The sequence below is a fragment of the Chiloscyllium plagiosum genome, chromosome 31 (assembly GCF_004010195.1).
Source record: "Chiloscyllium plagiosum isolate BGI_BamShark_2017 chromosome 31, ASM401019v2, whole genome shotgun sequence".
Taxonomy (NCBI): Eukaryota; Metazoa; Chordata; class Chondrichthyes; order Orectolobiformes; family Hemiscylliidae; genus Chiloscyllium; species Chiloscyllium plagiosum.
In genome coordinates, this window is record NC_057740.1 from 24,037,356 (window position 1) to 24,060,473 (window position 23,118).

At 38.7% G+C, this 23,118-nt stretch overlaps 1 protein-coding gene across 3 annotated transcripts in view; it reads left to right on the plus strand.

Annotated features, from left to right (window-relative positions):
- Nucleotides 1–23,118, plus strand: part of onecut3b (one cut homeobox 3b) — a 105,095-nt gene that overhangs the window by 59,987 nt on the left and 21,990 nt on the right. The window contains exons 3-4 of one of the 3 annotated variants that reach the window (XM_043721160.1): nt 3,651–3,701; nt 4,169–4,214. The exons of 1 other annotated variant lie outside the window; for it this stretch is intronic. In XM_043721160.1, coding sequence (XP_043577095.1) covers nt 3,651–3,701; nt 4,169–4,184 — 67 coding nt within the window. In that variant the 3' untranslated portion in view covers nt 4,185–4,214. Of the gene's footprint in view, nt 1–3,650; nt 3,702–4,168; nt 4,215–23,118 lie in introns of those variants that run through there. One more of the 3 variants, XM_043721161.1, reaches the window with a different exon arrangement.

The following is a 23,118-nucleotide window of genomic DNA, read 5'->3' on the forward strand; positions in this document are numbered from 1 at the left end:
ACATTCAAGCCTGTTCTGCCTTTCAACTAGATTATGATTGATCAGCTACTTCAATTTCATCTTCCTTTGCTATCCCCACATCCCATTATGTCATTTGCATCTATAACTCTATCAACCTCTATCCTGAACATACTCCATGAGAGCATTTTGAGTGTCCAGTTTGTAGAGAATTTCAAAGACTCTACTCTTTGAGTGAAGAAAGTGCTCCTTATCTTAGTCCTAAAGGCTTGCCCCTTATTCTATTGCTTTTCCAATACTAATACATCTTTACTTTGAAAAGTGAATCATTGACCTTTAAATCTACTTTTTCCCTAAGGTAGTTTGCTGGAAAAATTACTCTTGACGGCATAATCTGCCTTCTTCGCAATCCAATTTATTTTGTTCAGCATATTTGCCTACAAAATGCTGTTCTGCAACTTATTTAGGATGTGGATGATATGCTATAACCAAGTGTTTTAGATAATGTATTCCCTAAGGATTTTGTCAGTGAGGTGTCAATGTAGTGTTACAACCAGGATTAGAGGAATGCACTGTATCTTTCTAATTTGAGTCCCATGACTCCACTCATCACAACATAAATGTAAAAGTTTTACATAATTACGAATATGGACAATTGCATGCTGACCCTATGTTAGACTTAGTTTTAAAACACCCTCACCAGAATTCACAAGTAAACAAGAAAATCATTGATTATTGCAAAAACAGGACTTATTTGGCAAAGATGTAAAGCTGATTAACATCCAATTTGAAATTCACAATTATAAATATCTACACTTCTAAATAAGCCAACACCTGCAAACAGCTTAAAAGAAAACAAAACAAAGAACTCTCTCAGCATAGATTAGTTGTGGAAAAAAAAACACTTCGGCCAATAATTGCTAGTCTTGTAGGAGAAAATGAGAAGATTATGAAATGCTCGAGATGGGTTTCAGTCGGAATCCTTGCAAGTATCAAAATGTTAACTAAACACAGAGAGGTATCACTGCAACCTTTGAATGAATACCTCATTCATGCAGCTATTATCAATAATTCAAGAGGATAACTTATTCAGTATTTTAGTTATCATATTAGATCCTACAAAAGATTTTTTTCAGAAAGGCAGAGGATGAACTCTCTACCCTCTCTCTCTCTCCCTCTCTCTGTCTCTCTATCTCTCTCATTCTGTCTCTCTCTCTCTCTCTCTTTCTATCTCTCTCGTTCTGTCTCTCTCTGTCTCTCTCAGTAGCCTGTACCTCAATTGAACTCCAAACAATGTTGAAACAAAACCTTACTGTTCACATTCATAAAACCAGGCAAATGATTTCCAGTAAGCAAGGTCAAGCAATCAGTTAAGCCTTTTGTCTTGCAAGACATGTCCTTAAAAATAAATATCCCAATGTCATTTTAGTTACCTCTTTTAAAAACAATCTTGACAGCTCTTCAATTTTTTTTTCCAAATGAACCACTGTTCACAATCAGTTAAATACAAATCCTCAAAAAATGTAATAATGAAACATCTTGATAAGAATAGTAATATTCAACAGCAGTATGAAAAAAAAATCACACTGTTTTCTATTATCAATTAAACTTCTGCAAGACAAATAATTGGTTGTCATGAATTATGGACAGCAACTTACCTTTCAAACAATATTGATGTCTTAAAGAAAGTGACAAATGTATCAAGCATGATATTAGTGCTCAAATTCAGTACAAGGATAGATTGATGAAATTGGACTTGTTCTTAATGTGCTAGAGTTGAAATGAGGATATTAATTTTCGATTTAAAATGTTGGAAGATGTTGACAATAATGTGCTTGCAAGTTCATTGGTTTGCATGAATTCAATTAGAGAATTAAAATTTTGAGTGATCAATCAGTTTAGAATAATTAATTTTGTTAAGTAGTAGAAATAAAAATGTAATGATATATGTTAAGTAACCATTAAATAACATGATTCTATCTAATTTTGAGATGTATAGAATGGTAAAAACCTTCCACAAAACAGCAGATTTTAAAAAATACTTTGTCACCAGAAGAATAAAATGCCATGTGATTAACTTATTTAGGAAGAAGTTAGATAGATACCTAACTGTGAATATGATTGAAGGCTGCAGGAATAGATATACTACGTACAGCACTGCTTTTTGAATGTTGTTTGGGCCAAGGTAGTATCAATCTGATAGAAAACAAATTGTAATTTATTTGTGCCTGTAATAACACTGCAGATTTTTACTGAACTGCTTTGGTTGGGGGAACAATCCCTTGGGTATTTTCTTATGTTTTGCTCACCTCCTTCATAAGATAAGAGAGGTTAGGAAGAGTGCATGACAGTATTACATTATTGGACCAAGCCAGGTCAGCACGTCAAGTGAATAGTTTTCTCACCTGTGCAGATTCCTTTATCTATTATATTTTCTCCTTAATGAAGTGCAACCATTTTTTCTCTGCATTATGTGCATCTATGTTATAAATTTAAACTGTTATCGATTTTTTCGAGTTACACTGCGCAAAATGCTGACATTAGATTTCCACCATCAGCACCCTTCACCAACACACCTCACCAACATTCCTCACTGCCATTTCCAAGGTGTGATCCAAGTTTTGTGCTTAAGTGACTATGAAGAATAGTATTCTTATTCTTCAGATTTCCCCTTTTTCCTGCCTTAGTAAAGGATCAAATCATAATGGGAATTTTCAAATACACGCGTTCTTTCCAGAATGAAAACACTGCTTGTCAACTTCTGTACAAGCCAAAGACATTTTTCTTCAAAGTTCAGTCCATAACAATGTGATCTTTCAGCTCACCTATCGTTTTAGGTTGGACTGTATCTTTAAATATCTGAAATCAAATGAGACTGTGATTTCTTTCTCTACATACACAATATCATCTTGCACATTGGCAACCAACAGAATAGTAGAAGTCCTTTAATCCCAAAGGATTTTGATCTGAGCTATCCTTAATTGAAAATTTGTTTTTCATTTCTTTAAATCGAGGTTCCTTTGGCTTTGTTGCGTAAATGGGTTGGGGTTACCAGTGGAAAGAGAGATGAGATGAATCATCAAAGGTAGCAAATATTTACCAACTATTGTAAGAAGAGTTGAAATTCATCCCCTAGATAAGAGAAATATAATGATTCTTAAATCGAAAGCATGAGCAATATTAGTTATTTAGATTTAAATATAAACTTAGTTTAAGCTACATTTCCAAAGTCTAGCATTAATTTCAAATAAACTTTAATTATCTTAAGTTTGGAAGCATTTTAAAAGATTAGTTAAGAATTTGAACTATTAAACTTGCTAGAATGTTCCTGCACAACTTCTGTTGAAATTAATACATTGTATCCGATAGAATATGGCACTTGACCCTTCCTTGCTCTTTCAATTAAGACAGCTATATTTAAGTGAAGTGTGACTAACAGATCACATTCAAAATGATCTGAAATGCTGCTAATCAGCAGTTTGCTGATAACATTTTCATTATATAAATTGAATGGTTTGGCATTCTTGAGGAAAGTAAAAGGGTTAAATGGTCGTTTCCTGTAGTGTATTCTTTGTGTGCGAATACAACCTTTATTTTGTGTACAAGCTAAACTTTTCTGTCACTAATTTTTTTTCCCTCTTCTCATCCTTCCTCCTGTATACGACTACTCACACTGTATGCTGATCCTCCAGCCGGAAGAGTGGGCCGACAGGATTTAAAATCCTCCACGGTAGAGATGAAAGGTATGACAGATGTTCACGTTGGTCTGGTTCCCTTAAATAACCAGTCCTGTCGGTCCAGTCAATTATATTGTTGCCCAGACCAGACTGAGATTATAATGAAATGATGAGAAATTATTCATTTTTTTTGTATTTTTCCCAAACTAACAAACTTATATAGTGCTAAGGATTCTTATAGGTTTCTGTAATACATTCCATAGGATTCCAGTCAAGTTTTGAAATATTCTTTAAAGCAAAGCTTGATAGGGTCTATGACAATTTACAATAGTGAGACTTTGCAAAGTTGGTCCTTTTCGATCTTGGAATGATACTAATGCATTATCTGCAAGCATGATTAATGGATACCATACATTTGGTTTTTTGATTTATATGTTTACCATTTATGGTCATTTCCAATAATCTGTCTTAGATTAACACATTTGTTCATCAGTCTTATCAAAACTATACCATGCTTTCCTGTCTGCTTCCAGTCTTTTCTGGACCTAGATGGGACTCAAGCTGAGGTCTGATATATTCTATAAGTAAGTGTAAACTTCTAAGACCAATTTGTTCGTATAGTCTTTTTCCCCTCATTCTCTCCAATGGCATGATTAACACATGATTCATCCTTAACATTTAATAGTAAAGCCCTTTCCACTGTCAAGATGAACCTGCCACCAACTCCCTCAAAGTTTAAATTACCGCTCAATGACAAAAGAAAATGGAAAGACTATACTTAGATAAATGTAATTGTGTCATTTTGTGTTGCTAATAAAAAAATAACTTTTATATTCCTGCTCATCCATGTTAATTCACCTGGACTGTGCATTCCATTTCACTAGTGATCTGCACATCCTTGGATGCTTCATCCAGAGTTGGTTTCCTTGACTGTTTTGTTTAAAGGTGAACACCCTACACCTTCCACTCTCAGGGACAGGTTAAGGAGGCAGCTCCCAAACAAACACAGGTGCTGCTGGAGAAACCCAACAGCTCTGGCAGCACCTGCAGAGAGAGAAACAGAGTTAATGTTTTGAGTTCTGAACTCAGTTCTGAAGAGTCGAAACTTTAACTCAGCTCATCTGTCTGCAGATGCTGCCAGACCTGATGAGTTTCTCCAGCATTGTCTATGTTTGTTTCAAATGTCCAGCATCCGCAGTATTTTGCTTTTATTTAAGGTAGCTCCCAAGTGTACCTCAACTGGAACAGGAATGAATCCACACCGCTGATACTGCTCTGACCCACAGACCAGTCATCTAGCCCAAGGAGCAAACCCGTCACCTAACTGTAGAATAACAGACACCTACATGAAGAATGTGATTTTGCACCCATAAACTACTGAGGTATAAATGGAGATTATGAGATGTCCTTTATGGCAACGTATTATAGAATGCTTATTCTGCGGTTATTCACATATAATTCAAAAGACATTAGGGTAGCACATTTTCTTGAAAATAGAAATCGCCACAGCAATGTGAAAACAAAATTCACAATTCTGAAGTGGTACTTCAGCATATAAAAGCTGAATGCACTGTCTGCCACTGAAGCTGTCGTTTGTATAATTATTGAAACCACCACAGTGCACCAGAAAAATCAATACACATCAGAATATCATGACACACATCCAAGTTGTCAAATTAGTTGCTGCTGAATGTCTGCAACCTGTCCTCCCCCTTACAGTTTGCTCCACCAGTAGATGGACTGAAATTATATGCAAATAAGAACAACAGGTCACACACCAAGGGGGCTCCTGAGTTGGAGAGGTCTTGCATACTGTTAGTAGAATACTCACAATATGAATGATGTAATGTTAGTTAATATACCCGGTCATGATAAGACATAGAGGGAGAGGTGGGGAATGTATGTCTCTCTGTGATGCCCTACCCCAGAAGAAAGCAGACCCTCAAAAGAGGCCTGATGAAAACACAGACCCAAGTATGTTTTGGTAGGGAGAGATTACCCACTCTATGGTGAGGGGCTGAAGAGTGTGGGTGGATATGTTTGGAAGTGTAGGTAGGCTGGCAGGAATGGAGGGGCACCAGACCTTTTGAGGGTATTCCCAATGGGCATAGGGCGCCAACCAGAGGGACTGCCCCCCTTCCTAACCAGAGTTCTGAAAACTTTTAAAATTAAAAGGGCTGCCCACTCCCACACAGCGTCCACATTCTGGCCTGGGTGGGTTAGTATTGGGGTTAATGGAGCCTTTAAAAATCTCAATTGAGCATTCATTACTTATTTAAATAGGCTGGGCGGGCGGCCAGTTTCAGTACCCACCTAATCTCCCTCTGTGTTAGTTTGATATTTTTCGGTTTAGATTTAGGTTTCGTTGTCATGTGTACTCAAGTACTCAACGCACAGTGAAAAGTGTACAATGTCACCACACATGGGACCATTTTTGGTACAAAGTACCTTAGAAAAGTAGAAAAAATGAAGAAATAAATTATGTGGATGAGCTCAGGGATTGATCGGCTGGCCACCCAACCATTAATATACCACCCCACCTCTCCAACAAAAAAGCGCACTGCAGGGGTATGCTATATCCATCTGAAGGCCTTTTTCAACCAAGTGGTGCATGTATGGAATGAGCTGTCAGAGGAAGTGGTGGAGGCTGATACAAAATTTAAAAAGAATGTATTTGGGTATTTGAATAGGAAGGGTTTAGAGGGATATGGGCCAAATGCTGTCAAATGGGACTAGGTCATATTGGGATGTCATATGACTCTCTGACTTTATAATAAGTGTGTTCAGTTGTTAACCTGAAAGACAGAAAATTACTCTAATCTATTATATTCTTTTGGTTGGTGGGGAGGAGGAGTGTGGGTGGGTGTAGGTAGGTGTAAAGAGAAATTTTACTTTCTTTTCCCAACTTTATATTCTATATAAGTGAGCAGAAAAAAGAGACAGGCAGTTGTGACAAATTCAAAGTTTCAGTCCATTGTTTTATCAATGTTAAGAGACCACTGTAAGACATCTAATAAAAGGAGGAAGAGTAAGCGATTCTCTTTTTCTTATATAACTATGGGAAATGAAAAACAAACACTTTCCTCCTGAGTATTGCTTAATTGCAAAAAAATCCTCCTGAGTAGTTATTAGATTAGATGCTTTTGGTTGCAAATATGAATTATTTACTAGCAGGCAGGTCTGATTATTGAAGTACAAGGAAATCTGGAACATAGAAGACATTGTACGTATCCCAGAGGAGCATTTTTCTCTGTGGGAAGCAAAACATTTGCCTCTGCTAACAGGAGTACAAAGGCTGTCTATTCAAATGCTGATGTGCAAGTACTTTTTGTCAAAAAATAGTCTTTAATATTGATTTTTCTAATTATAGCAAACACCACTACATGTTGAAGAGGTCAAGAATATTATATTTTATATGTTGAAATCTATAGTTCTGTCAGATGAAATTAAAAAATTAGGGTTGAAAATATCATTTTTAAAATAGAGCTCAGTTAATAAATAACCCTGTTCAGATATTGTTTATTAAGGAATTGAAGCATTATCTGAATAAATTGAGAAAAAGAAACAAGATGTACAGAAAGTAGCAAAGTAATCCTCCATTGCCTTTTTATTTAGCATAAAATCCAGCATAATGTATATATAGGCAACAGTCCTGTACAGGGAGAAAGTGAGGTCTGCAGATGCTGGAGATCAAAGTTGAAACTTTATTGCTGGAACAGCACAGCAGGTCAGGCAGCATCCAGGGAACAGGAGATTCGACGTTTCGGGCACAGGCCCTTCTTCAGGAAGTACTGTACAGTCCTGTACAGTACACAACAGATAACCATTGACAGGTCATTTGTCACTACCACGGTACTGTGCAGTTCATACATGACTCAGTCCTGTTGCTTACATACTGGCCATAGCAGAAACGCTAATAGTTGTGTTAATGATAAAAGAGCTAGGGCCATTTAAGTATTGTGTTTACAAGGCAAAGGGCAAAAAGGCGTACTTCTAATTGCCAAGTACGAACTATCACCTACAGTCTTCCACAATATGAAGTGCATGAATGGGATACAATCTCCATTTGACATGCTAGTAGGTGATATGTTGAATGAAAATAGGTATTCCAGAATAATGGAAATGCAAAACACTTTAACCAATGAAAAGAAAACCAATGGATGCTACAGACGCATAATATTGTAGCAGTCACTTAGCTTGTGTTCAGATATCACACAAAAGGCATTAGTGGTGTTTTCTAATCTCAGCTACAGTTTTTTTATATATACAAGTATCATTTAGCACAGGGGTTTGATTTTATTCCTCAACTATATATTCCATCTCCAGATGTCAGGAAAAAATAAGCAACAAAGTAATTGTTTGAAGCAGTCACTTTAACGCTCTATTCATTGAATAGAATTGATCTTACCTGAAGCAGTTCTGTCATTTTCTTTCAGTTCCTAGAACTCTTGAAACTTGTTCACAGTGGGCTTGCAACTCTGCTGATAACACTAAAAATGCACAGTATAAATCTTCACATCCAGAGTTGTTGAAAGTTTCAACTTTCTGAACGTCACAGGAGGTTCTGTAGAAAGCAGTTGTGTAAAATTGTGTCCACTGGTTGAATATTATAACAACAGTTATCCTTTGGCAAATCAAATGGAATCCCAGACCTGGTGATTATGGATTGCCAAGCCTTACAAAGTATTTGTATGTTGTCAATAGATAAGGGCATATTTGTTTTCATGTGTCGTATGGTAGAGAATTTGTCAGACTTTAATGCTTAGGTGTGCACATTGTCAGTGCCTGAAGACAAATCTATTCTTTAAGGCATCAGTTTCAGAATGATAAGATAAGATGGAAGACTACAACTATTTAATGTCTTCTACTTTGCTGAGGAAATATTCATACATTTACAGTGACCTATTTTTATGCCATTGAGCACATGCTTATTATATATCTGATTTCACAATTCAATTATCAGAGCAGACTTGACAAATCTTAAAAGAAGGAAAAACAAGCATTTCCTGCTTGGTATTTCTGAATTTGATGTCATGGCTTTATCCTCTCCATTTCTTCTCCCCCTGCTTCACCATCACCTCCCAAGCTGAGGCATTGGAGATTGAAGAACAGATGCCAAACTGCAACGTGACCACTTCAGTTAGAGCTGGATTTTTGTGTTACACCAAATTGAAAAACTGAGCACATCATATTGTGGTCTCCTGGTGATGTGAATATGCAAGGTTTGAGTTCTCTAAGGCCCAGCTCTCCAATATCATTCTTAGGCTTCCTAACATCATGTCCCCTCAGATCTCAATGATCCCTCTGTGTCCCTCATATCAGCATGCCCTTCATTCGTCTTATATCCACAAGGCCCTCTTTGTATTCTGCAGAGCACTTGCTCAATATCCACTATGGTAGCCATCAGGAGACTTTGAATCAGACATCTAAAAATAATTCTAATAATTTAATAGATATCGTCATCAAAATGGCAGTGGAGTAGGGCCCCTGAGCCGAGGCTCATCTGCTCCAAACGCTTTCATAGAGTCATAGAGATGTACAGCATGGAAACAGACCCTTCGGTCCAACTCGTCCATGCCGACCAGATATCACAACCTGATCTAGTCCCACCTGCCAGCACCTGTCCCATATCCCCCCAAACACTTCCTATTCATATACCCATCCAGCTGCCTCTTAAATGTTGCAATTGTACCAGCCTCCACCACTTCATCTGGCAGATCATTCCATACCCGTACCATCCTCTGCGTGAAAAAGTTGGCCCTTAGGTCTCTTTTATATCTTTCCCCTCTCATCCTAAACCTATGCCCTCTAGTTCTGGACTCCCCAATCCCAGGTAAAAGGCTTTGTCTATTTATCCTATCCATGCCCCTCATAATTTTATAAACCTCTATAAGGTCACCCCTCAGCCTCCAACGCTCCAGGGAAAACAGCCCCAGCCTGTTCAACCTCTCCCTATAGCTCAAATCCTCCAGACCTTACCATTAAGTGTATAAGTCCTGCTAAGATTTGCTTTCCCAAAATGTAGCACCTCACAGTTATCTAAATTAAACTCCATCTGCCACATCTCAGCCCATTGGCCCATCTGATCAAGAACCCATTGTAATCTGAGGTAGCCCTCTTCGCTGTCTACTACATCTGCAATTTGGATGTCATCAGCAAACTTACTAACTACACCTCTTATACTCACTTCCAAATCATTTATATAAATAATGAAAAGTAGTGGACCCAGCACCAATCTTTGTGGCACTCGACTGGTCACACTAGTTCTCCCTGTATTCCATTAGATCTAACCTTGCCAATCAGTCTCCCATGGGGAGCCTTGTTGAATGCTTTACTGAAGTCCATATAGATCACATCTACCGCTCTGCCCTCATCAATCCTCTTTGTTACTTCTTCAAAAAACTCAGTCAAGTTTGTGAGACATGATTTCCCACACACAAAGCCATGTTGACTATCCCTAATCAGTCCTTGCTTTTCCAGATACATGTACATCCTGTCCCTCAGGATTCCCTCCAACAATGTGCCCACCACCGTGGTCAGTCTCACTGGTCTATAGTTCCCTGGCTTGTTCTTACCACCCTTCTTAAACAGTGGCACCACGTTAGTCAACCTCCAGTCTTCCAGCATCTCACCTGACACTATCGATGATGCAAATATCTCTGCAAGAGGCCCAGCAATCACTTCTCAACTTCCCACAGAGTTCTTGGATACACCTGATCGAGTCCTGGGGATTTATCCACTTTTATGCATTTCAAGACATCCAGCACTTCCTCCTCTGTAATCTGGACATTTTTCAAGATGTCACCATCTATTTCCCTACATTCTACCTTCCATGTCTTTCTTTTCTTTTTTCCTCTTTCTTTTTGCTTACCTCTTGTTCTAAGCTTGGACCATTGGCAGGTCATTTGTCTTTGTGCAGTTCATACATGACGCTGCCCTGTTGTTTGCATACTGATCATAGCTGAAACACCAATAGTTGGCAGTGAGGAACTCCAGCACAGGTTTTGGTGGGCCAAACTTGAGTGACGGTGCCAAGGGAGCCCAGTGTGGACTGGAGTGGGCCCAGCACAGACCCGAATGGTGGTGCTGAGGGAGCTCAACGTGGACTGGAGTGACCCTAGCACAGACTCGAGTGGTGGTGCCAAGGGAGCCCAGTGTGGACCGGAGTGGGCCCCTACACACTTTTCCGAGGCAAACACAAGAAATGGCATCAGAATTGGCAGCTGCCATATTGGCAGAGGTAACATTGGCGAGATCGGCCCAATGATGGAAGATGCTCCCTGAGAATCAGCGACTTTGTCATTGGTTGGATCCAATACTGGTGGTGGCAAAAGCGGTGCTACAAGGGCATCACAGTGACATTAATGAGGTGGTGCCATCAGTAAGAAATACGACTCTGACGTTGGTAGGTCTGGTGCAAGTAGCAGCGAGGTGAGAAGAATCGGCCCAGCAGCAAAAGATGGTGCCTGAAGAATGGCGGCTTCAGCTTTGGTTGGTCCGGTGTAGACAGCAGTGAGGTGATGGAGGAGGGATGGCGGCAAAGGTATCAGTGATGATGAGCTGGCTCAGGACTAATGGACTCTCTCTAAGCTACATCTTTCTTTCTCTTATTCTTAAAACCATTCAAAATGGCACTGGATTTTGGTGAGAATAGAAAATCCTTTAACTGTATTTTCCTGCTTTTCTCAATGTAAAATACACATGTCAATGAAATCGTTCATTCAAAATGTGAACACATCTTCCCCACTAAGATAAGGTGTTCTGGTTCTTTTTAAGTGTAACCACGTATTCATAATAACCCCCAGTACTAAAATGGGAAATATCAACAATGCAGTCCACTGAAACTAAAACATCAAATGGCTCAAAGTTTGTGCGAAGATTTGTAGCTCGGGTGCTCGTTGTTGTGGTTCTGTTCGCCGAGCTGGAAGTTTTTGTTGCAAACGTTTCGTCCCCTGGCTAGGCAACATCATCAGTGCTTGGGAGCCTCCTGCGAAGCGCTTCTTTGATGTTTCCTCCGGTGTTTATAGTGGTCTGTCCCTGCCGCTTCCGGTTGACCGTTTGCTCGGCGAACAGAACCACAACATCAAATGGCTTTTTATGCTAAGGTTCATAAAAGATGTCATGGGATGACACTGTGGTTCAGTGATTAGTGCTGCTGCCTCACAGCACCAGGGACCCAGGTTCGATTCACAGGCGATGTCTGTGTAGAGCTTGCATGTTCTCCCCCTGTCTGTGTGAGTTTCGTCTGGGTGCTCCTTTCCTTCCACAGTCCAGTGTTGTGCTGGCTAGGTGGATTAGCCCTGGGAAATTCAGGGTTACAATGTAGGGGAGTGGGTCATGGTGGGATGTTCTTCAGAGGGGCAGTATGGACTTATTGGGCCAAATGGTCTGCTTTCACACTGTAAGGATTCTATGATTTTGCAGAAATAGTTCATTTGCATCGCACAGCAGACAGTCTGTCAATTACTGAAGTGTGAAAGATGCTTTTATTTTTAAACTTCACCAGCAGGACTATTTATTTCATATAAAGATTGGTGGACATTTAAATCTCAACCTAAAACATGACAGATGAATTTCCCAGTACAGTTTGCTATCGTTTTGAATACATTATGTCATTCTCCATTGGGTAAAGGACTAAATTAAATGCCAGCTCTTCTACAATGGTAGTCAATGTGGTAATCAACCTATTTTTTTGTGGGACAGAGTCCTGTGATCAATCAGTGCATTAAAACACATTTACATTACAATTCAACATCTGATAGTGACTTTGAAACATATGGAAACATTTAACAATTATCTGCAAGCATGTTCCAGATTCCTCAACTGGCTACAAGCTGTCAAACCTACCCTTTTTTTTGGAATTCTAAAATATGGAAAAAATAGCATGGGAGAGAAGAGCCAAATTTACCATTTTTACACACGGCGGAGACCTTGACCTTCGAATAGGTGAGAGCACGGTTCACACTCAATGCCTTTCTGACCCATGGAAAGGCCACACAAAAATAGTGTGACAAAAAGAAGGCTTTACAAAGTTAAACTTGCAGTAAAAAATCCTACTTCTCTTATCTTTTATGACCCCATCCCCATCTGTATTAGGAGATGAACATCTGTCTTTTGGTAACTAATTGACTTCAGAATGTGAGTATTTCGACAACTTTCCGAAAGAAAATACCTTGATAGTAGCCTTAAAGGCATCTATTATTCATAGCATTTTATAAAGAAGTTGAGACAGCTTCTTCAACTATAATCCAGTGATTTTGATCAAAATGATATGGAGAGCAATTTTTGATGTTCATTTTTTAAATATGCCACAGATATAATGATTTGGAATCTCCTGTCAGCATACCCCAGTGGTAAGAGAAAGAGAAAAAGATTTTAAAAATAAGCACACTTCATGTACAGTTAGAAGTGCATGGAGAAGATTATTTGCTTTGTGCATTGTACAAATGATGTATATTTTTATGCTCATTGAAAGTTGTTATTGGAAGTATATTAAACAGTGGGGCTGCTAAATTTACCTGATGCTGTTATCAGTGGAAGTGACTACAGAATCAGTTCTTTGCGCTGAAGGCTGTTCTAGAGTCCATGCACACTAACCATTAGTGCTGCCTGATCTTGAATTTGGTAATATGGACAACAACATTAGGATTATGCACTCTCAGCCTCGTAAGTCAGAATATGGTAAGAGCCTACTACCAGATCTATTGATCTGCCATCCATCATTTATACCATGCTAGGGAAATTACTTGGATTGAATATGGAGTAGGCTACAGATAAAGAGATGGTTTCTGTAACTCAGATGGTATTACGTAACATCAGCCACATGACACAATTCTGTAGTTTCTAATAATCTAACTAGTTTCTGTCTAGCATAAGGTGCGAGGGAAACAAAACCCTATAGTTACCAACAGATGCATCAAATATCTGACAAATTGTTTGAAGGTGGATAATGATATTACATTTGCTACTGGCTCACAGCAACAACATGAGAGTGCAGTCCACTTCTGATGTAATGCTGGTTTCTCATGAATTTAAAAAAAAATTGATCAGATTCATGTAAATTGAAGAGTAAGAATAAACTTGTACCTTTATTGCATTTTTCATATCTTCAGAGCATTGGCAAATGCTTTAAAGCAAAAAAATCATACTTTTGCAATGCCACCACCATTGTTTTTCAGACAAATGTGACAATTTGCTCACAGTATGGTGCCAGGATCAGCAATGAGTTAAAGGACTAATCAATGGTGTTTTACTGCTGGTGGTTAGGCGATGAATTTTATGCCATTAAGAGTTCTCCATATTGTTGTCCACACCTGACTGAGGTGTATATGATTATGAGGGGCATGTCGAGGATGGATAGGAAACAGCTGTTCCTCTTACTTGAAGAGTCAATAATGAGGTTGTATGATTTTAAAGTAAAGCACAGGAGGTATAGAGGAGATTTGAGGAAAGGTTTTATACCCAAAGGGTGGTGAGAAATTGGAATGCACTGCCTGGGAAGACAATAGAGGCAGAAAACCTCACAACCTTTAAAAAATATGTGGACAAGGACCAGAAATGTCAGTAATATCCAAAGTTATGGGCCAAGTGCTAGAAAGTGGGACTAATGTAGATAGGTTAGCGCAGACTGGGATGGGCCAAAGGGCCTCTTCTGTTCTATATGACTCCATGTGCCGTCGGAGTTTCCCTTTGGTCAAAAGGGCATAATCTTAGAATAATGGGTGGCACATTTAAGAGTCACATGAGGAAAAATTTCTTCTTTCAACGGATTGTGAATCTGTGGAATTCGTAATCACAGAGGTCTGTGGAGGATGTGTCATGAAATATATCAAATAGACAGATTTTTTTTATCAGTAATGGAATCAATGATTAAGTGGAAAAGGCAGAGTTGAGGATTATCAAATCAGCCATGATCTCATTGAACAATGTGGGAGACCTGATAGGCTAAAAGGCCTACTTCTGGTCCTGTGTATTTGTTTTCTCTGGTCACCTGAATATGCAATCAGGTACAAAAGAGGGGTGTTGTTACCTTAGCTGGTTTGTGATGCAGATTGATGTTATCAGCATGGTTTCAATTCCCCTACCATGAGAGGTTACCATGAAGAATTCTCCTTCTCAACCTCTCTCTTTTCCTAATGTGTAATGACCCTCAGGTTAAACCACTTTTAGTTATCCATTTTTCTAATCACAGAGCAGCCCTATGGTCTAGTAGACTATGGTGACTTTATCTTTACATCCAAAAGATTGGATATGTCAATAAAACCAACTTCTACTCTTCACCTCTTGGGTATGAGTTTAAAGAAAATATTATCTGTTATAATAAACTGAAAAGGCTTGATGAACCGAGAATGAGATATCTCATCTGCATCTGTAAGTTTGAAATAGTCTATAACCTTGCATGTCCCAGGTCTAACCCACACCTTCAATCTCTCCAGCTGCAGTTTTTTTAAATCAGTGTGACTCAACTTTCTTTTGAAGCACAAGTCTTGAACAAACTCATTCACAAATCCTTTTTTTTTTAATACAAAAGCTCTAAACATGATATGCCCGTGCTTTGTGTCAGATTTTCAGAAGTGTGACACCTATCTCATCCACTCACTCCGTGATTTCCTTGAAGTGGAAATAAATGTCTTGGTGGGCTGCAGGTTAATATTGGCAGTCTGATGATCTCAAGCTTTCGTGGACTGCAGGCTGTCAAACATTGGGTCAAAATAATGATGAGGCTAACAGCACTCACCATTATTTAAGCATGAACAGGTACAGCTATTTCAGAGGAGGAGCAGGTGTGTGGTCCAATGCAACTGTCCAGGAGTTGTGCAACTCCACTGGGAGTTTCACAAGAAAGGCATTTTGCTGCATGGTTCACCAGTGACACATTTAATGTTGGATCTAGATACTAATTATAAATATTGAGCACACTTGAATCGCATAAATGACAGCTAGTCAACCTCCTTCTGATAATTTGCTCTTTTAAGTCATCTCCTCCCATATTCCATGCAACATTCATGTTTAAATGGGAAATTGGGGCATTCATTAATTTAAGTGAACTATATACCTGTTTCTTGGCAGCTATTGGCCAATCAAACCAGCTTTTTTGATAATGCCCAAATGTGCAGCAACATTCAGTTAGTTTTGCTTTCCCTGAAATTTATTTCATATGCTTAACTCCTGGTTTCTGGTTCCATCTCAGAGTTGATTGAGGATATTGAGCATTGCTTCTTCCTCACTGATTTGTGAACTCTGTGGAGAAAAGACCCAGTATCGTGCTCACAGATCAGAAACTGCAACATTGTGAGACAATCAGCAGGAGTGCACTTTACAAGATGTTTCAATAAACTATAATTTGCCCATGGATAGAGGGGGACAACAATATGCAGACTAACAACTTAGCAGTCTCTCAAATTGACAAGTTGTTCACATCCTTATAATGCAATTACAAGGGAGGAACAACAACAGGAGACTGTCGACAGACAGAATTGCAAATTGCATTGTAATTACTGAAGATCAGAAGATAAATATAACTGAAGAATGCATTTGAGCTCTTCTTAGTTAATCTGTCCAGGAAAAAATGGCTACATACTCCTTCATCTAATCATGGCATCTAATAGGATTTAAAATGAATTTAAGATTGTTGTCTTTTTGGTTGCCAAGATCACCAAGCAAACAATAAAGACATCTGTTTGAAATTGACCCTTCAATATTTTCACATAATGCTCCCTTCTTCTACTGATTTGAAGTAGTGGGTCAGATTTATATATAAAATTTAATATTTCATATCCAGAAGGAAAACGTTGCATATGGATTTGATGTGACAGTCATCATAGTCCTAGAGAACATTAGGCTGCTCTCTCAGTAAAGCGAGATGACGAGTGGTCAGTTTAATGGGAAAGTCACCATGCCGCAAATGAGAGGCAAGTTTGAGAATGCAGGACCGTCATGGTGAATTCAACACAGTTGATTTGCATTGCAAAGTTATGACAATAGTGCGGGTTTAATTCCCACCCTGACTGAATACGAACTGAACTACTGCATTGTTGATGCAATAAAATGTTCAGCACTAATTCTCAGATATTCACTATATATTTCCTCTTCAGTTCAGATTTACTCCCCTCACATATGTCCTTATATTACAGTGTCTCAATCTGCATTCTAACTCTGTAATCAATGTGACATTAGTGGTGCTTAATAATTTATATTGTGGTATAATAAGCTGATTTGAGGACCATATTGCTATGCTCAACACTATTACAGTGAATGAATTAAGGAAGACATGGAAAATTGTCCAGTTATGTCTGTCCAGAAAATCTCCATCCAAGGTAATATATTATCTTTAACATTCTGAGTCATTATCATGTATTAGGCACCTTTATCAGATACCTTTGGAAATTCAAGTATCCCAAAGCTAATAGTTCCCCTGTATCTATCCTATTAGTTGCTTCCTTAAACAAAAGTAATAAATTTGCAAAATGTGATTTCTCTTCCATTAAGCTATATCAACTCTATCCAGTCAGGTTATGAATTCCTGAGTGTATTGTTGAGACATCCTTAATAACAGGTTCCAGCATTTTCCTGGCAACTGCTGTTAGGCATTAGGCAAACTAACCTGTAAAATCATAGAATCCCAGTAGTGTGGAAGCAGGTGATTTGGTTCATTGAGTCCACTCTGAGCCTCCCATCTAGAACCGTGCTCTACCCCATTCCTGTAACCCTGCATTTCCCAGGGCTAATCTATCTAGCCTACACATCCCCTAAATGGGCAATGTGGCATGTCCAATCCACCTAACCGGCACATCTTTGGACTGTGGGAGGAAACCCATGCAGACACAGGAAGAATGTGCAGACTCCACACAATCCCCCAAGTCTGGAATCAAACCCAGGTCCCTGGAGCTGTAAGGCACCTGTGCTAACCACTGAACCATTCTCTGTTTTCACATTCCCTCCATTCTCGAATAGCACTGTTATATTCAAAACCTTTCAATCTCCGGGACCATTCTAGAATCTACAAACTTTTGGAAAATCATAACCAGTACATCTAACATTTCTATAGCTACTTCTTTTCGAACCTGAGGAGCCATGTGTTATTGTTCGTAGTTTTCTGCTGTTTCCATATAGATTTATTTGGAATGATACATAGATTTTGTAAACTCCCCTCCTTTAAAACAAATAAAACCAATTATTGAGTGAGGCAAAGCTTCCAATGTCTCACTCACAGGAAGGGTAAGTTGTGATATTGATCTGGTGTTGATGCATTGAGAATCTGTCCTCCAAATTTGATTCCCAACTAACAAAGTTCCACTTCAAAAACCTCACTGTGTAAAATCAATCTGATCAGGCTATATTTCTTCATGGACTGCATTTAATAGGATTCAATGGCATATTGAAAAAGAATTTCTGCTCTGTTGATTCTTTGTTGCATGCTGAAGCTCAAACTTGTAATGAATTCATAATGCAAACAGAAAAATGCAACATTTACGTGGACACTCATTAGACCAACAAACCATGTTAATCCATCTAGGAAACTTTGCCTTCAACTTATTTCTGATCAAGGCTCACTGAAACAATTTATATTTTGTTGTCGGTTTTATGTTGCCGTGGAATTTATGGAATCAAGAATCTTTTCATGTTGTTTCAGCTGCTTCAAATGTAAATATATCTTGAGTCTGCTACTAGACTAAGGTTAATAAGAATGACATTGATCTGTGGTTAGCAGCAGCTCATCTATCCTGGCTGCTTCGAATCCTCTCTTAGAACAACAACAGTGCTCTATTAAAGAGTGGTATCATGTACATAGTACTCTTGCCTCTTGACAAGTACATTTATTTCTTGAGAGTGCAAGTGGAAACATCAGCCTGTGAGAACATGAAAATAATCAGCTTAAATTTATGAAGTCCATAAACTGCTTTGGCTCTTTACACAAGCAGCTCAATGGTCTGTTTGACTTATTTTTGATGTTTGGTCAAAGGTGAACAGGGTTAAGACACCATGACTGAGAGATGTGATAACAAATTGAGAGTCAAAGCACAGTTATACTATCACTTTTGTGTCACTGCAAAGTAGCAGCTACTTCACAGTAACAGAAGTGTTGGAGTCGAGCTGTAATTACAGCAATTCGATATCAGTTTAGTTGCTAATCAAGGAAAATATTAAGTGAGTTTAGTGCCTACCTACGTTCCTATAGAAATATGGCTCTTAAGCAAAATAAAGAGAACTGAATGGTAAACTAGTAAAAAGAGATAATTCCACAAGCCCTGAAATCACACCCTGGAATACCTGCATATAAATCTTTAACCCTTGGGCTAACTCCTGTGTTAAATAACTACTGGGGAACTTCAGACAAATATGTTGAGCATTTTAATGTCTGTACCCCATGGTGTAATTACATGGTAATAAAAGATAACTGCCAATGATGGAAAGACGGTAACGTTTAAAAGACATGAGGTCATATCCTGAACTAAAACAAGGAAATAGAATGGTTTAGGATAATCATCTGGACTCCATACTTGAATGGCTTGACATCACTCCAGAGCTGCAGGAGATCCATAACATTTCACTAAAATGAAACATTGTTGAATGAATGTACTAATATAATGATCACAACATACTGGAGAGTGAAGTCTTATACACAGATGCATGGTAGTCTCATCTTAATTTCTGGTGTACACATTTATGCACTTGAGTCATTTGTCTCAGAGACAAATGGTTGTCAGTTGAAATCATGTTGCAGGGATTGAAGTGCTAAAGAAGACAAACATTTCAGTTCAGCACCAAGAGCATACTGCTTCTGTTAGTTCAGATCAAAGTGAAAGATCTTAACGTGCTTTTTAAGGAGCAGTGAACTTTCTTTTATATGTTTGCCTGCATTCATCCTTCAATGTACCATTTTAAAAAAAAGATAACTGCTCCTTAATGTAATTTGCTATTAATGCAAATTTGCTGCATGCAAAAGGTTGGTGCATTTGCCCCCATAACTCTGTCACAGCTCCTCAAACAGGTTGGGTATCTTGAAATGGGACAAAGTGCCAAGTGAATGCACGTCTCATTGTCTTACGAGCATTGCTGGGTAAGAATTCTAATTGCATCTTTGTGTAATAAAGCATCCAAATAATGTTACAATGGAAAATCTTGGAAGGTTAACTTTGGCAGTAGGGCAGCAAATATATTGTAAAAAACATGTTTTTCATGGGTTTATTTGGCACCTTTGAAAAAGGTATTTTGAATGCAACCATATGTCCTAAGCTGTATTATTCACACTTCATCCTCTTTGCTCACAAAATGCTTCCTGACATGTTAGATCCTTGTATGGAATAGTTATTTTTCTCATTCTCAACCATCAATGATGTTCATATACAGGCAGTCCCCAGGTTGCGAATGTGTTAGGTTCTTGAGTACGTTCAAAGTCAGAAAACAATACGGAGCATTATAAAACAGCCTTCCATAAGTACAAGGAAACTGTTACATTGCATCTTTAAAATTAGTATTAATACACTCCTGCATGGGATCTCATTCATAAGCACAAGCGTTTGTAAATCGGACCGTGGTAAATCGGCGACCGTCTGAACTCCTTCACTCCACTGCTATCCTGACTAAGGTGCTTCCTGATTTGAGCATTGGACCCAGTTATCACAGACTATGTCTCAAGTTACAGAGATCTCAAAGACTGCAGTAAATATTCTTGTTAACCACTTTCTCCTTACATCCCACCTCCCTATTCTGCACAAAATACCACATAAATATAGAATTGCAAACAAAAACCAAGCAACATTTTGAGTTAAGTACATGTATATGCTGGATAATTAGAGGATTTTGATAAACACATGAGTTATGTTAAACTCTCATGGCCCTTGACTCCTTATTTGAGGACATTTGGGAGTGGAGGAAGATATTGTTAGCTAGATAAAAGTCTTTGAGATTTTAAAAGTTAACAAAAATGTAGATCCAGGAAAGATATTTCCTTAGGTATAGCATATTTAAGGACAACTTAAAATAAAATGGGAGATTCAGTCAAATATTTTTTAGTTTTAGAATTCTGAAACATATTACCACTGGGATAGTGTAACTGAAAATCATGACATATTATTTTACAAGTATATGGGATAGATGCGTTCGGAAAGGAGACATGGGGCAATTATTTCCAGGATCATTGTAAAGAAAGCTGTTTCGAAAGGTATACTGAACAGACTGCTGGTCATCTCCTCGCCAAAGAATTGCAGTAAACATTTTTTTAAAGAGCGGTGTTTTAATGGAAATCAGGACTACTTTGTGATTGGGTGTTGTTGAAATTTTACAGTTTTCTCTAGGGTTTGCTATCACCTAAGCAGGAATTGGTGGAATCCCTGGAGTATGAAGTGTGAAGTTTCAGTGACTTTGTTTCAGAATCAGTTCAGCTTCTCAATCTGATTTATCTGACACAGGTTTAGCATCACCATAAAGCACAAACTATCATGCGCTGATGTTAAATGTTTAATGTAAATTCATTCTAAAATGCTGGGGAATCCTATTATGAATTAACAATAACAACACTGAAAGAATAATATGTAAATACTGTATGAATCAGCAACACATTATACAATCTGTTTAGCAAGAGTGAAATCATCCTCTCATAAAGTCATTTTTAGCAACACATTTTAAATGACTGACTTTTACTTCTGAAAGAAATGTTGGCTCTGCATCCATCTCATGTATGAAGTTGCATTTTTTGGGAGGGGGGGAAATGCTGAGGGAAATCATTCACCCACCCCATGGAAGACAGACAGCTCGAAGCCAACTCACTCTGTGCAAACCCATCCTACAGCCCTAATAAACAGTGAGTCATCTAAGTTGGCTAATAATTAAACTTTCGCCCCTTCATCTGGAAGGAAGTCACAACCAATCTGATTGACTGGCAGCTTCATTACATCCAACAGCACCAGAGCGAGTAGCAGGTGCATCCAAGAAGAAAAGTGTAAAGGGGAGCATGGCTGCCCAGTGAAGGTGTTTTACGGTAAGGACAGATCCTGAGAGAGGGGAGAGCTGATGGGCGTCTGGGCACTGGAGGGCAAGCAGTGCTGAATGGGGGAGATTGATGCCCCCTCTGCATGGAGGCTGAGGCCTCCAAATGATGTTCCCCTCCTTCCATCCCACCTTTACACATGTGGGCCTTTAAAATTGGCTGTCCACAGCTGCCACATTATCCATGCCTGCCGTAGTTACCCACGGGTAACACATTTTCCAGGTCAACAGACTTGTCGACATTCTAAATTTACCTGTAACTACATATTTCTACATGGCAGACCAGCAGCCAAGTTGGCACCCACCCACCCAGCGTTGTGTGGGTGAGCGTGAGTGTAGAGGGAAGATTATACATTAGCCACCCGACTCATTTTACATGCTTCCCCACCACCACTCCCTCAATGACAACATGCTGAGCAATACCACATTAAATCCAGCCAATGGTATAATGTATAAGTGTAACAGACAATGAGTGAAATTACAATTTTGTTATAGACGTTTTCTAAACTGGCTGACATCAGGTCCTTCCAGCTGACAATAACGGCTCTCTAAAAAGGGAATGCAAAGCAACAGAGTATTGTCAATAACCCTAATTAAAATTCAAATGGAATGAAAATGGACTTGGGATATGTAGAGTGCATACAGATAGGAATTTCTTTTATGGAGTACCGCAGAGATTTGAAGTTGCATCATTGAGAAATCCTGTTGCACAGGATCTCATACATTTATAGATTTATAACTGGATTCAACAATGAAACTCAACCCTAAATTGCCAGATTGTTTGTCCAACATCCAGTGCTGGATGACCAGAAATTTTCTCTAAGTAAATATTCATAAGTCTGAAGACATTGTGCTCAGTCCTCACCACAAACTCTGCTCCCATGGCACAACCTCCAACCCATTTCCTATAAATTGCAAGAAGCTGAACCAAACAAAGAGCTGCAGAAACAGGAGGTCCGAAACAGACAAAAATAGAAATCGCTGGAGAAACTCAGCAGGTCTGGCAGCATCTGTGGAAAGAAGACAGAATTAACATTTTATATTATCACATTAAAATTGTATTGTACATAAGTTTGAATAACAGAACAAAGATGTTCAATATAGTTGTTACAATCCCCATGGAGACTGATAACTTCTAAAAGCAGATGACACTGAAGTTAATTGGGGTCTAAGTGAGGTGGGCTATGGCAAGATGTGGTGCAATTGGGTGATGTGTGCAGTGAGACCCATCTTAACCTTGAGATTACATTGCTCCATCTTTTACATTTTTCAAAAACAGTATGGTAAGATTCTCGCTAGGTAGTGGTGTGGTGCCAGTGGACTATTGCTTGTTAAACTACTTGTTAACACCACAACTCACCTCATAAATTCTCAGTTTCCCATCATAATAAACTTGCCAAACAAGCTCAACATTAGGAAAACTTGACAAGGAAACCAGAGTGAGCACCTTGTAGATTAAGCAGGCGAAAGTGCGGACTGCAGATGCTGGAGATTA